This window comes from Acinonyx jubatus, chromosome E4 (assembly GCF_027475565.1).
Source record: "Acinonyx jubatus isolate Ajub_Pintada_27869175 chromosome E4, VMU_Ajub_asm_v1.0, whole genome shotgun sequence".
NCBI classification, from domain to species: domain Eukaryota; kingdom Metazoa; phylum Chordata; class Mammalia; order Carnivora; family Felidae; genus Acinonyx; species Acinonyx jubatus.
The window spans coordinates 32,295,577-32,311,907 of record NC_069395.1 but is presented as its reverse complement, the minus strand read 5'-3'; the positions used below and the strand labels follow the sequence as shown (position 1 = coordinate 32,311,907).

General features: G+C 38.0%; 1 protein-coding gene across 1 annotated transcript in view; it reads left to right on the top strand.

Moving 5' to 3' along the window:
• Positions 1-16,331, top strand: part of CRB1 (crumbs cell polarity complex component 1) — a 143,668-nt gene that overhangs the window by 90,450 nt on the left and 36,887 nt on the right. Inside the window, exons 6-9 of the mRNA XM_027074600.2 lie at positions 3,690-4,237; positions 5,657-5,822; positions 10,880-11,786; positions 14,392-14,520. Coding sequence (XP_026930401.2) covers positions 3,690-4,237; positions 5,657-5,822; positions 10,880-11,786; positions 14,392-14,520 — 1,750 coding nt within the window. The remainder of the gene's footprint in view (positions 1-3,689; positions 4,238-5,656; positions 5,823-10,879; positions 11,787-14,391; positions 14,521-16,331) is intronic.

The window sequence follows — 16,331 nt, the reverse complement described above, 5'->3', positions numbered from 1 at the left end:
ATTCTTTAGATGCCAGGGCACTCATGCAGAGAAGTAAAAAAAAATAAGCTGAGAGCTCCTATCTAAATGAGTTTTCATCTTGATGAGTTTACAAAGTGCTATTACAATTTTACCATTTGCTACATGTCAGAAATTTATTATAAACCTATTTGAAAGAGAAACAATCTTTTTTGGGGAAAAAACCATTAGACATGGAACTAGTCAATGTCTTGTGCATAGTAGACTCTTAGGAAATATTTACTCCCTTACTATCCTTTCTGTTCGATTCACACTTGCTCCAAAATAATGCTACCACTTAGCATTTGTATAGACCACCAGTTTTTTCCGGAGGTATATTTTCCAGGGCTGCTTTGGAGAAAACTGATATTCTGCCTAGGCATCCTAAGGGGAAAAAATGTGGATGTGGATGGTAACAACAGTGAAATTTTAGAGAGACCATACACTAATTGATCTAAATTTTCTACCAAATCACACCTTGAAATTATTTCAAACTCCTTAACTTCCAACATCGTTCCAAAGACTGCTGTTGATAGTGATCAATACATACCTGTTTCTTTTTATTATTATTATCATGCCTTGAAAATGTCTGAGAGGTAATTGCAACAGACTGCTTTGAAGTTTAGCTGTAATTTACCCTAAGATTGTAGAGCAGCTTGAAATAGGACAACATCTGGTAAATAGTCTTCTCTGCTTTATATGAAGTAAAATTAAAACCAGTCTTAGCCTCTACCCTATTCCATGTATGAATGGCTAAGAGTTATTAGAAACTATTCATGGGTCTCCCCCCTAACCACAATATTCATTACAAATCATGGACCTGTTTGACAATGAGGTATGGCATCTACTAGCTCGATGTAATATTTTAAGTAGAATGGCAAGTTGTTTTGTGAATTTTTTTAAGGAGAAAAGGAGATATTATGCTGAGGCAATGTTCACTTTTTGAAGAAAAAATTAATTGACCCAAGGCAATATTTTTACTACATATACAAAATAACAAACAGATGCTGACTCGTTTTGACTGGCTTCCAAATGCAGCGACCCATGAGGTTAATACTGACCATGGTGATGCTAACTGTCCTGGTAAATAGTTTCAAGGGATGCCAAGCCAGTGGGTTCTGGCTTTCTTTAGTTTATTTTTTCCAACTTGGAAAGTTATGATGTTTTTAAACCAAATTCCTGAATTGGTTACCTGCCCCACCTCCCCCAGCTTCCTGATTCCCCTACATTATTTGAAACTGTTTAACCCTCATGAAAATGCTCGGCTTCAAAAATTGTCTTCGTAAGGAGGGAATTCTGTAAAATCTTCTCTTTCTGAAGATTCTTGGTATAAGTTTAAGAAAAGTTATATTTTTCATATCACCTCAGTCATAAAACTAAAATATTCTGTATTTGCTGTTATCTGTGATATTTGCTGGGGAGCTTATTCTTGTTACAAAAGAGGCTTACAAGCTGTAATGAGAACATGGAGTCTTTCTATCATTGTGCATATATGTACAAGAGGGAGGAGAGGTACTAAAAATTACAAAGGCAAACTTCATTCAGTTCGTGATCTTGTTTCCATGCTTCCCAATCATGGTACACATTGCAATGAACAAGCAGAAATGGATAGATTTAATCGGCTGACTAAACATGAATGACATGGAGATTTCCAATATTTTCATATTGGTCTTTTAAAAATAATTAAATGTCTCAGTAAGGGAAGTTCTGGAAAGGGTTTCTCAAAGCTTAGTTCTCAGAACTGTCTAGAAGGTTGCCTCAGCATATCTTGTGCTGGCTGTGTATAAGAACATGGAGCTTCCAAGATATTGTTCGGAATGAAGGCCTCTTGCCTTCTACAGAATATTTGATTTGTAGAGGCAATGTACATATGTTGTGTCTTCAGCCATACATCTGGACTTTGAATATCTTCTCCTGTTAAAATCGCAATTTCTTAGATATAGAAGGGACTTTATTCAGTGACTATATTTTAAATTCTTGTGTCTGCCAAGGGTAGTGGTCTAACTCCTGCTTACACATGTTTAGGAATGAAGAACTCATTTACTCCATCTTGCCAGAAACTGCCCCAAGTTGTTTCGTACTGTTTCTTGGTGATCTCATCTAGTCCTGTGGCTTAAAATAGAATTAATTACACTGACAAATCCAAAAATTATTATAGTTACCCCAGAATGTCTCCCTTGCACCTCTATATCTAACTGCTTAGTAGACATTTTCACCTGGATATCAATAGGACATCTCAAATTTAATATAGACTCCCACTCTCCTCCCAAATATGTTCCTCCTGTTTTCTTTTTTTCCTTTTTTTTTTTTTTTACAAAATTTTATTTGAGAAAGAGAGAGCATGAGCTGGGGAGAGGGGCAGAGGGAGAGAGAAAGACAGAGAGAAACTTAAGCAGGCTCCATGCTCCACGCAGAGTCTGATGCAGGGCTCAGTCCCATGACCCTGGGATCATGACCTGAGCGGAAATCAAGAGTTGGCCACTCAACTAAGCCATACAGGTGCCCTCCTCCTGTCTTCTTTTCATTGCGCGAATGGAAATTTAATGCTTCTAGTTGGTTAGGCAAAAAAACCTTGGAGATGAACTTGCCTTAGAAAATCAGGTTGATTCTACCTTCAAAATATTTCCAAAATCTGACTACTTCTCATCACCTTCACCATTACCACTGACCCAAGCCACCATTAATTCTTTCTTGAATTTCTGCAAAAATATCTCTACATTCTTGGAGGTTTTGTTCAAATGTTATCTTCTAAGAGAGTACTTCTCTGACTACTGTATTAAAAAATTCCAGTTCTGCTTCTACCCCCAGCACTCCCTATTCCCTGTCCTTACCTGATTTATATTTATTTAGTTATCTGACATACCATGTAGTTTGTTTCTTTATCTGTGTCTGGTCTGCAACTGCCAACTAAGCTTTAAGAAGACAGGGACTTTAGTGCCTAAATATCAATATTTTGGAAGGTAAGGGTTCATTTTTATACATCTCAAGAGTTTGCTTCATTTGATGTACACCAATAATATTGACACATTCGTGCATTACTAACTTCTTTGACCACATGAAATTCTTGGTGAGTTCAGTGCTCAGCTTTGCCCCCTACTTGTCTATCTCCCATGCCTCTGCCAACCAGGACCATAGAAGGAAGACTTCTCTGTTCAACTCCTTTGCCTTTTATTATTATTTGGAGTATCATCCCCAAAGAGGATTTGTGAATCTAATTCTTGATTTCTTTCTTTAGAAAGATTGATTCGATTTAATAACATTTGCTTCAGTATGTCCTCAAATAGCAAAAATGATAGCCTCCTGAACAGTCTGCTTAGAGATGTTACAGGAAGAGCTCGTTTTCTCCGAATTTCTTCCACCAAGTTGGAAGATAGTAGTATCTGAAATTCTACCATTAAGCCCCAGCATTTTAAGGCAGTAAAGGAGAGGTTCTTAAGTTTATTGGCACAGAGATCTTTCTCTTCTGTAATCAATGGGCCTTAGCTATAAACTCCAAACCAAAATGTAGTTATTTTTAGAAAACTCAGTAAACTGAGTAAATTTGAGTAAATTTGGAAGTTTCCAGAAAAGGGGTCAAATTGTAAAAAATATGTATGTGTTTGTGTGTGTGTATTTTCATCTTCTGGCCCTTCTTACTTGTGAGTCTTAAAATGTTTCTTCTTTGTTTCTCCTCTTCTATTTTGACACTGAAGAGTATGTAGCAGGCAGATTCGGCCAGGATGATTCCACTGGATATGCTGTTTTTAATCTTGACAAGAGTTATGGAGACAACTTCACCATCTCCATGTTTGTTCGAACACATCGACCATCGGGCTTACTTCTAGCTTTGGAAAACAGGACTTATCAATACATCCGTGTTTGGCTAGAGCATGGCAGACTAGCAATGCTACATCCAGGTTCTTCCAAATTAGTAGTAAAATTTGTTCTTAGTGATGGAAATGCCCACTTGATATCTTTGAAAATCAAGCCAAATAAAATTGAACTATACCAGTCTTCACGAAACCTAGGATTTATTTCTGCCCCTACATGGAAAATCCAAAAAGGAGATGTCATCTACATTGGTGGCCTGCCTGACATACAAGAGACTGAAGCTAAAGGTGGTTTCTTCAAAGGCTGTATCCAAGATATAAGATTAAACAACCAAAATCTTGAATTCTTCCCAAATTCAACAAACAATGCATCCCACAATCCAGTTCTTGTCAATGTGACCCAAGGCTGTCCTGGAGACAACATGTGCAAGGTAGGATTATTCAAACCAACTATGTCTATATTGTGTGCTAAATTGTTTCATTAAATAATTTATTATAACCATTCTTTGCATGTGAAGATAATGTTACTGACTCACCAGCCACAGAATAAAACTTCATAAATATTTTTTCAGCAATACTGGGGATTTATATTGAGCCATTAAAAAAATCACCTTGACCTTGTTGGCATCATGGTCTATTTAATCATCCAAGATAACTCTAGACACGTGCTTCTACTACCACAACAACCAAACTACCTAAGGATAGCAGTATTTTAATCCCCAAACTCTTAATGGCATCCCAGAAGTTTAACTGGATTAACTCATTGTGGAAGAGATCATTAACTTTATATTAAATGCCCAACAACCATTGTTTGGAACTACTATTAAGTCAACAGCAACAACAACACAAACCCTGAGTGGTAGGTAGTTTCCTTCTGGTAGTTGGATTTGAAATTCTCTGAAATCGATTTTCCCAGAACCTGTGTTTTACTTCCTTTGTATTTTGTATGCTCTTCCAAAAGCTATTTAAATATATGAACTTGTCAGCTCTACATGACCTTTCAAAGAAAAAGAAGGAAACACATTTATATCTGTTGAACATTCTTGACTATTGCCATGCACTGGGCTTACTTCTAAATGTAAAAAAATGAATCATCTTAACATTACTAGACGAGCACTTCCAAAATGCCAGGTACTATTTTACATAGATGAACCCACTTAATTCTGTGGAAAGACTGCTGTGTTAGCCCCATTTATGTTATTTACAGATAAGGAAACTGAAGTTTAGATAGCCTATGTAACTAGCCGAAATCACATCTTAACAGTGGGAATGGGATAAATATAGTCTCAGCTCTTAGAAATTCTCTCTTAAATACTTTAACTTTCAGTATTTTATGAGAAATCATTTAAGAACTCAAATAATAATAGTATGTTTTTGATTGAGAGGCAGGGCAACTGAAGAGGTCACTGTATCTGGACCCAGAGGATCTAGGTACCAAGTTTCACTTCTTACTAAAATCTTGAGTAACAGGAAGGTGTTTTCCTCATTAGTAAAAAGAGAAGTAATAACCTCTACCTCAAATGGTAATTGGTGTGATTGAAAATGCCTGGTAATTTGGAAATTCCATAGAATGTTATTATACCTTTTAAAATCCTCTTTGTGTTGTAGAAAACCAGTGCCATGTCGTTTCTAGTTCTCATTTCATCTCCTTCTGTTTCTTTCTCTCCCCATTTCTCCTTCAGAAAAGAGTTGGCAATGGTAGCAGTAAGTTTTATTCCATTTGATAACCCAATGAATATAAAAAATTCACGATGTGAAGATGTAAAAATAACAGCTATGGGGTCTTGCCTTTGCCGTTTCCATATTTAGTTGCCAGAGTTTTTTATACCTTTGATTTCTTGTCTCCTCAGTCCAACCCCTGTCACAATGGAGGTGTTTGCTATTCCCTGTGGGATGACTTCTCATGTTCCTGCCCTGCGAACACAGCTGGGAAAGCCTGCGAGGAAGTTCAGTGGTGTCAGCTCAGTCCGTGTCCTCCCAAAGCCCAGTGCCAGTTGGTGCCTCGAGGATTTGAATGTAGGTAGAGCTTAAAGTTATCATCCATCCAATTGGGTATTTCACTTCCAGGAGGCAACCCAGGAAAAGAACCTGCTTCTCAAGGAAACCTGTGGCTCTTTCTCCCTGACTTGAGTAGTACAATAAACCTAATATAATAATAATATCCAGATTGGCTTCATGCCCCATCCTGCCCCTGAGGGCAGGGAGGGGAGGGGTGGGGCGTAAATGGAGGTCAGAGCAACACCAAACCTAGGTACTTGATGATTTAAGGCTAATTTCTGAAGAAATTAACCAAGTAATATTTGGCTCTCCTTTCCTTATTGGGAATACAGAATAAAGTCCTAGTGCAAGCTCATGGACTTTTGTTAACTATGAGGCCTCAGGCAGTTGACCCGATCTCCCTAATCTAAAGCTTTCTCTGTAAAATGGGGATAAAACATCTAAAAATTTGTGTGTGTGTGTGTGTGTGTGTGTGTGTGTGTGTGTGTGTATGTGATGATTTTTAACCTTAAGTATAAACAATGAAACACAGTAGGCATTCTGTTGTTTTCTGAGTATTTTCCTCCATCTGAAATGTTTTCTTGACCATCTTCAGTACTAAAGACCATGGTTTTCCAAATGTTAGAGAATTTGAATACTATATTCACGATTTTGACATTTCTACATACTCACCACACTATTATTTATATTTTCTCTCCTTTCCTACATCAAATAATGCGGTCTAATCAGTAACAGCAAATCTTCGTGTTTGCACTGAATTCTAGTCTCTTCCCTTTATCTGAAGATTTTGCTTCTGGAATTTTTCCCTTGCTCTTCAGCACCATTAACATCTCTGTCAGCGTATAAGCACACTGCCAAATTTCCTCATTACAACAAATTTCCTTTGGCCACCCTCCATCGCCACCAGCTACCATCCCATTTTTTGCTTCCTTTTATAACATGATAAACTCTTGAAAGAGTTGTCCTCAATCTGCCTCTGATGTCTTACCCCGTTTATTCTTCTACCCCATTCCATCAGGGGCCATCACACCCTACCCGTGTCTTGAACTCGCTCAACTCAGAGCTTGGGCAGGTGGTCTTCATCATTTCAGTCAGGTTCCAACCCAAATGTCCTCCTATCTGGCTTTATTTTTCTTCATATCTCTTATGATTCTTTCATGTTCTGTTGTATATGTACTTGTTTACTTGTTCATCATCCCTTTCCTCACTGGAATATACATTTCAAAAGGGAAGGAAATTTCCTATCTGGCTTCTCACATTATTCTCAGCACTTAGAAGAGTGCCAAACATATAGGATGTTGTCAATAAGTATTTGCTAAATGAATAAAAGGACATTATTTTTCTTCAAGTGGACTCAGTATTTCACTTAAATGCTCCAGACTTTAAGTGATATATATCACCTTGGAAAACATTGCACTAAAATAATGGAATGGAACCAGAGAATAGTTTGACCTCAAATTTATTTCAACAACAGTCTGTTTAGACTGAGCTGCAGCGACTGAGGAAAAGAGAATATGTTTACTTTTCTGTTTCTGTATTTCTTTCTTTCTTTTTTTATCATTATTTTTTATTTTAGAGAGAGAGAGAGCGTGAGCAGGGGAGAGGAGCAGAGGGAGAGAGAGAGAGAACCTTTAGTCCCAACACGGGGTTTATCCCACAACCATGGGATCACGACCTGAGCCAAAGTCAAGAGCCCAACGCTCAGCCAACTGAGCCACCCAGGCGCCCCTGTTTCTGTATTGTCAAGACATATTTAAAGAATATATGAAATGTGTTATACTATATGTATATACTTGGGAAAGTTTTCTAGAATAAATATAGTTACATGTTTCATATTTTAAATATACATAACTGAATTATGGTATAGTAAGGCAGATATATATGCTATATAAAGTATGATGAGTTGGCATAAAGAATGCTATTTGGTTTCTAATATGACACCAAAGTTTATTTATTTCTTTTTAATTTTTTTAATGTTTTATTTATTTTTGAGACAGAGAGAGACAGAGCATGAGCAGGGGAGGGGCAGAGAGACAGGGAGACACAGAATCCGAAGCAGGCCCCAGGCTGTTGACACAGAACCCGACGCGGGGCTTGAACCCACAAACCGTGAGATCATGACCTGAGCTGAAGTCGGACGCTCAACCAACTGAGCCACCCAGGCACCACCAAAGTTTAAATGCAACCTTTCCATTGTTCTATCTCTGAACTGCTTATTTAAAATCATGTATTATGAATTTTATTGTTAATTGTTTGATAGAAATATTAAAGGTCTTGGACCCAGTTATGTTCTACAAAAGGGTTTGAATCATTTGGAGTATTTTCACAGGGAAAAAAGAATAGGATTGCTAAAAACAGTGCAGACCAAGAACCATACCCCTGGTGTATATTGTCTTCGTTTTGATGTAAAGCAGTTTAGGATTTGGACACGCTGCATCAGAAAGGAGTGAAGTGAATCTTCATTGCTACTGCATGCCCACTACAGAAAGAGTAGACAGTTTGCCTCTGATTTCCCAAAAAGTCTCAACATGTTTTAAAAGCATGACTTATCTTAATGAAGGAAGAAAATGTAAATCAATAGGAGGGGTGAGTTTTTACTAATTGACAGGTGTGAACCCTAGAACATGCTTCTGCTACTTTATGTAATTTTAATTTTATGTGATCTTATGACCCTATTGTATTTTCTTTCAAGTAAGATATATGGAGAAGATTAGGCCTAATAGAATAACATACTCTGGAGAGCATAGCTCATGCATCACCCTGAGTTTGCCTGTAGGGCATCCTATCAAAAAAACCAAGACTTAAAAATTTACAACCCATCTTATATACAGGTGTGTGTTCTTATGATAAAGTTCCCCCCCCCAAAAAACCGTGAAATACAAATATTGTTATGTGTATTGTGATTTCACCCAGATGAGGAGTGATTTCAGTGTGCTCCACGGTGTTAGTAAAATGAATTTGTTTAGCATTGTAGACTGTATTCGTCCTGTAGGAGTTGGAGAGCTAATGAGATTTGTTATTTTAATATTTATTTAAAAACATGGAATAAGACACTTGTTGCTCCTTTACTCCCTAATCCCAACACCAAACTTTGTTGGTGGGAAAAACACAACAGTCAAAAGTTATAAAACCAAGTGAAATTTTAATCCAAATAATATATTTGAATTGTACACTTGAATGGTAACACTTGAATTTTCTCCTGCAGTCATTTCTAATCATTATCTCACTTTACAGAATGGATGATGAAGGAGTTATTTTTACAGATTATTTATTTGGTAAAATTTACCTACTATATATCTGGCGATGTTCTAGGCATTGAGATTTAGTGATAATCTAAACAGAGAAGGTCCCTGATCTCATAAAGCTCATGTTCTAGTTCCGAAAGAAAGTCAAAGAACAAGTAGGCAAATGAACAACATAATTTCAAATAGTTATAAATGCTGTGAAGAAAATAAAGTAGGAGTTAATGGAACAGAGTGACTACAGGGAAGGAGCTATTTTAAGGTGGACAGTCAGGGAAAGCTTCCCAGAGGAGGTGAAATTTGAGCACATATGTTGAGGAAAAGCCATGTGTGGAAAGATCTGGGGAAGGAATACTCCAAGTATATGTAACAGCAAGTAAAAAGCCTGATTTGGGAACAAGTTTGATGTCTTCAAAGAATGGCAAGAAGTTTTTGTGGCTGTAGCATGTGAATAAGGAAGAGGGTGCTAGCAAATGGAATTGAATAGTTAATCAAGAGTCAGATCGCAGACACTCTTGCAGGCCATGTTTAGGATTTAGGATGTCTTTCTAGATGCGATGGTAACCAAAGGAGGTCTTGAGCTAAGGAGTGATTGCTCTATTGATCTGCAGAATGATAGAAGCAGAGACACAGAGAAGTAATTTGAATAGCCTAAATCTGGGGTTCCTGGATGGCTCAGTCGATTAAGCATCCAACTCTAGACTTTGTAATCTCACAGTTTGTGAGATCAAGATCGAGGCCCATTTTTCGCTCAAGGTTTCTCTCTCTCCCTCTCTCTCTGTCTCAATAAACAAACAAACAAACAAACAAAAGGAATAGTCTATATCAAAAAAGTTGGCAGTTGGCTGTGGTGCCCCACAATTGAGGCAAAGACAGCATTTTAAGGTCAATCTTTACCAAAGAGCGCCAGAAAGTGAGAATCAAGAATTGACCACTACATTGAGTAACCCAGAGGTCATTGTGACTTTTACAAGAGTGGCTTCAGTGAAGTGACTGGCACCAAAAGCCAAGTGGCATGTAACTAAAAAGAAAACAGGAGATGAGAAAATGGAGACAATGAGAATATAGAACTATTTGGAGAAGATGTGCTGGGAAAGGGATAGGGAATTAAAGAAACAGTGGGGTGAGGGGGAGGTGAGTAGTGCTTTTGGGTCTTGCATAATTTTTTATTTTGTAAGATTGGAGCAGTTACAGTGTATTTCCATGCTGATGGGAAACAACCAAAAGGGAGGGAAAATGATGAGGCACAGAATCTCTTGGTGGGGAGAAAGCCCCACACATCTGATGTCAGAAGTGCTGTGAATGTGGAGGTCATGTGAGAGGAAAGGAGACCACCCAGGAGGTGGAGAACTGGGTTTTCTCTACTCAAGTGAACAAGGGTAGGTTTTTCCAACACCCCATCCAAGGTCCACTTCTCGTTGCACATTGGGTCCCATTCATTGTCACCTTTCTTAGACATTGTTTCAACATGTAGCCTCTTTTCGATGGAAAAGAAATGTAGTTTTGGGTTTTGGTATCAAACCGTCCAGTTCTGGCGTTCTGGTCTTCTTATTTATTAGCCACATGACTATGAAAAGATTATTTAACTTCTATGAGTCTCAATATCTCCTTTTATAAAATGAGGGTGATGATGATGATGATGATGATAATAAACTTTTGCTCCAGAATTCTGTATTAGAAATAATATAAAAAGAACCAGCACAGTGCTTAGCACATATCAAGCAATCAATACATGATGGTAGTAACAGGATGATCATTAATATTAATAAAGGTAATGAAGCCAACATGACAGATTTTATAAAGTTGCTGATTGGTGTTGCCTTCTCTCTTTAGGTATTGCAAATGCTGTTTTTAATGCACAAAGCAGTGAAATATTATTCAGGAGCAATGGGAATATTACCAGAGAACTCACCAATATCACATTTGGTTTCAGAACAAGGGATGCAAATGTGGTCATATTGCACGCAGAGAAGGAGCCTGGATTTCTTAATATTAGCATTCAAGATTCCAGACTGTTATTTCAATTGCAAAGTGACAACAGTTTTTATATGTTGAGTCTTACAAGTGTGCAGTCCGTGAATGATGGCATATGGCACCAAGTGACTCTTTCCATGACAGACCCACTGGCCCAGGCCTCCAGGTGGCAAATGGAAGTGGATAACCAAGCACCTTTTGTGATCAGTGCAGTTGCTACTGGAAGCCTCAACTTCCTGAAGGATGATACAGACATTTATGTGGGTGACCGAGCTGTTGGCAATACACAGGGCCTGAAAGGGTGTCTCAGTACAATAGAAATCAGTGGCATTTATCTCTCTTACTTTGAAAATGTTCATGGTTTCACTAATAAACCCCAAGAAGAGCAGTTTCTCAAAATCTCTATAAATTCAGTGGTTACTGGCTGTTTGCAGTTAAATGCCTGCAACTCCAACCCCTGTTTGCATGGAGGAAATTGTGAAGACATCTATAGCTCTTATCACTGCTTATGTCCCTTGGGATGGTCAGGGACACGCTGTGAACTCAACATCGATGAATGCTTTTCAAACCCCTGTATCCATGGCAACTGCTCCGACAGAGTGGCAGCCTATCACTGCAGGTGTGAGCCTGGATTCACCGGTGTGAACTGTGAAATGGATATAGACAATTGCCAGAGTCACCAGTGTGCAAATGGGGCCACCTGCATCAGCGACACCAATGGCTATTCTTGCCGTTGTTTTGGAAACTTCACAGGAAAATTTTGCAGGTGAGCATGAAGTTCATAGAAGGCTTGGCCTTCGGAGCTATGCTCTACATTTTCCTCGTCAAATTGGAAAGCTCTCTCCTCAGCTGTGCATATGTAGGCTGTGCTGAGCAGGAGTGACATGAGTCCTTTCCATCACAATTTGGTCATGTAGACAGGATCTCACATGCCGGGATGTTCTACGAGGAAGAATGGTAGTGTTTTGACCAGACATCTTTGTTAGAATATGTTTCATGAACTGCAGCCTCAGAGTTTGGCTGCCTTAAGGCCTCAAGGAGCAAATATTTTTTACAATAAATCCAAAAGTTCAGTTTTAGTATTATTTGAGGAAGCAGGACTCCTACCCCTGAAACAATGCCCTTGGCTGTTTCAGGCAGGAAAACCTTGTATGATCTTGAAAAGACTATGCTAAATTATCATTTCGAGAAGGTGAAATCATGACTCTCAAATGTAAATGAACATGTCTTTGTGTTTTTAAGTCATTAATTAATAAGGAAAACCAGTAAGATATAAAAACCGGGTCAAATGACAACCTAATTATTTACATATATAATAATTATATATATTATTATAATCCACATAAACATAAATATGTATATAAATAGAGAGGAGGAAATGAAGTTACTAATAAATGCAAAACTATTTAATCTCCTATAGGGCAATACAATTAATATTTGAAACTATCTTTTCTATATTGTGACAATTGTAGCACTACAGACAAATTCATTTGCATTTCAATGACCAAGATCCATTTGTACTAATGTCATTTTCTGCAGCTTACAGAGCTGTAAAATAGTTTAGTAAAGAAAATCTAAGACATATAGACTATAAAATCAAAGAAAGTTAGAGGGTCCTTTATATAACGCCCAACACTCCACTGAAAGAATACTCAGTAATATCTTTTGCCCATTTCGACGTATTTCACAATTTTTTCTAAAACTACAAAAGCGGTGTTTTAATTCTAGTAACTACCTCCATTTCATGTTACATAAATAGAAAAAAGAATCAATATTTTCCAGCTAAGTCACATTGCTTCAATATTTCCACGTAAGTAGACTTCATTATTGTTTTTCTAACTCATACTGCTTTTAAATTCACTAAACAATTGAGTCATTATGGGGAGGTGAGAAGGTTGTTAATAACAAGTAATACATTCCCAGACTTTGGCAAGAACACCTGGAGTGGGTTGGCAGCCTGTAGGCATTACACTAACTCAGAGGTGGTACCCTAATGGGATGAATCTCCTAGCAGACAGAACACGTAGCCGTACCTGTAAGAAAATGTATCTATCTCCACAACATTTATTGTTGTTCAGAACCTGTGAAGGCAAGGCACCGTATTAGGTGTGAAGTGTTGACATTCCAGTTATATGTCATTTCCCATGAGTTAACAAGGACTCATTTGCCAACAGGCAAACTGCCTGCTTAAAAGCAAAAGATATTCAGGATCAAAATTAATAGTATTGCCACAGTGACTTCGGATAAGTAAAGTAAACATACATGCCCCAGTAACTAGTTCTCCAGTACGTTTTTCCTGCCTAATTTATCAAAGTGAAGTTCTCAAAGATTAAAGTTCTCAAAAGTACCTTCTAATGAGATTCAAACCTTTTTTATTAAACGTAAGATGTATACAAAGCTTCACATTTGCATTGCTAATTGACCTCTTTCAAAGCTGGTTGACATTTTTGGTTCTTTTGAAAAGTCCTTATGATATTTTCTTTTTAAAGTCGAATTGATTAGCTCTTATGGGAAGAGACACACTTACCGTCATACAGGCTAATTTCTCCATATTAGCTGCCGCACACACAACACGACAAAATTAAATTCATCTTATATCTCCTGAACATTAATTATATATCAGATACCATGCACAGTGGGTCAAAGGACCAGCACAATACCCTTAAAATCTTTTTAATCAATCCCTTCACATCCGTGGATCTTGTGCCTTGCCGTCAAGTTCTGCTTAGCTTCTAACAATTTGTTCTGCCTTTCATAAGGATTCCTTAACAGGTACAGTTTTGTGGTTATACAAAAGAGCCACACTCTGCATTCGCATGTAGTTGCCACTGAGTGCCATACACAATCCTCCCAGATGGATTTGGCTTGCGTTCCACTAAGCTATGAATCATTATATAGGGAACAGCAAGTGTTGGCAGGGCAACAGGAGTTCAGCTCTGAAAGCCTACAGAGAAATCGCATGAGTGCGTGGGTACCAGACTGCTGTCCTGGCTTTCCTGGTCTTTACAGAGATGCAGTTTTCCTTTGGCCTGTGTTGATTTATTAGCAAAGCAGCAGCAAAACAAGCTAGAGCAAGTTTCTTCCCACCCCTAAATTTATTGCCACCCCACAGCACAGATCTTATCTCACCAATGAAAAGTGTGTAGAAATGGAAGATATATAGCTATGCTTGTTCTAGCACCCTCCAGCAGGAGCTGTTTACTAAAAGAAAGAGATTTGGGTATAATGTAGCACCATTAAGCATCTGTAGTTCAGCCAGCCTGAGCACTTAATTAGTTTGGCATTGACTCCATATATGAACTTTTCCAAAAAGTTTTCTTGAATGAAATGAACAAGATGAACAGCTGTGGCTGTTACTTTTATCTCTCTAGACACACCAGATTACCTTCAACAGTCTGTGGGAATGAGAAGACAAATCTCACTTGCTACAGCGGAGGCAACTGCTCAGAGTTCCAGGGTGAATTAAAATGTCTGTGCCCGCCAGGTTTTACTGGGGAATGGTGAGTCACATTAGAACTTCATAGAAGAAAATTCTGGGCTGAAGAACAGGGGGATTATTCAAAGTTGATTTCTCTAATTTTTCATCTCAGTTCCCATAGGAAAATCCATGCTGAAATATGGGTCCAACCAGAGTCAAATAATTAAAAAAAAAAAGAAAAATTACAGTTTAGGTCAAAGTAAAGAACACTTTATTAGCCACGACTTCAAATAGGAAAATATGTCTTTGAAAAAATGTGGTATTTTTCTTTCTGATAAGTACTTCTGGATTCATGTTTCTTTCCCACTACCTCTCATACATGATGCAAATATAGTTGTTGTTGAAGTAAAGTAAAAATATACCTGAAAGATTGCCTCATAGAATTACCTAGAACCCTACAAGTATATATACCTTACCCATAAGAGTCTGTCTTTCCCAGAGAAACCCTTCAACAGTTCTTCACATAATACAAGGATTGGTGATACGGAGTTGGACAATGGCTTTAGACAGTCTGTGGCTGGCTGAAAATGTAGGCAAATTTAGATATGTGTTTGACTAGCTGAAGAAGAGGTCAAAGATAAGAAAAAGGGACATACTTCACAGCTTTTATCAGATTCTCAAAAGGATCAGTGTCCCCAAAATGATTATAAACCAGGGTTCTATAGGATATAGATGCAGACCTCTATAGAAGCAGATAATAATTAACCATTTGTTGAGCACTAAGTCGTGCATCTTATAAGTGTTATCCCTACTTGTTATTTATTTATTTTTATTTTAGAGAGAGAGAGAGAGAGAGCACGTGAGTGGGGTAGAGGGGCAGAGAGAGAGAGAGAGAGAGAGAGAGAGAATCTTAAGCAGCCTCCATGCACAGCACAGAGCCCAATGCAGGACTCAATCCCACGACCCTGGGATCATGACCTTAGCTGAAATCAAGAGTCAGATGCTCAACTGACTGAGCCACCTAAGCACTTCTATCTCTAGGTGTTATTATTTCCACTTTTCCTTTACATAAACTGAGGCTGAGAGATTAAGTTACAGGTCAGGCGTATCCAGGTATATGCTGCAGAAGGGTTGAGCTGCCTTCAAAGCCTGTGCTCATCTTTTGAATGTGCTCACCTAAATGAATAAATCTATGTTTGCAACAATTAACAGAAAATGGAAAAAGTGCTCCTTCATCTCATATGCCATTCAGGATAAGATAGTAATTTCTGACCAGAATTCCTGCATTGAACAGATTGCATAAATTAGAATACAAAGCACTTGACAATGAGATTTTGACCGATTAATTTTTCTCAAAAGAGTAGTTAATAAAATAATAGATATATTTGTGCTCCGTGACAATTACAGCTTTGAATTTTCTCTTTTCCAGCTGGCTCTTTGGGCACTACACAGATTCAGCTCTTTTGCCTTTTTACAAAACAGCAGGCAGTCTAGGATATACTTACATTTTGCCCTTTCAGCGTTCAATGACAAATCGAGTTCCTGCCTTTACGGCCTGCTTCCAGTGGTTGGCTCTCGATGGCACGGGCAGTCCAAGCATATATGTGCATCGAAAGACATAACCTTGGATCATATTCTACTTTTTATGGCACCAATTTTTACCATGCCACATATTGCTAACACAGAGACCATTCAATTGGCCTCCAATTCCATACACCTCTGAAATAGTGCAAATATTTCCTTATCCTAAATTTTGAAGAATTCTTTCACTATATTTAAGTGCTGGTTATTCCCTGCCTCAGTGTCACAACTTAATGTCACATTAATGTTCAATGGCACAATGCATAGACTCATCCAAAGCCTTGGATGATTTTCCTCTGCTATTCACACATT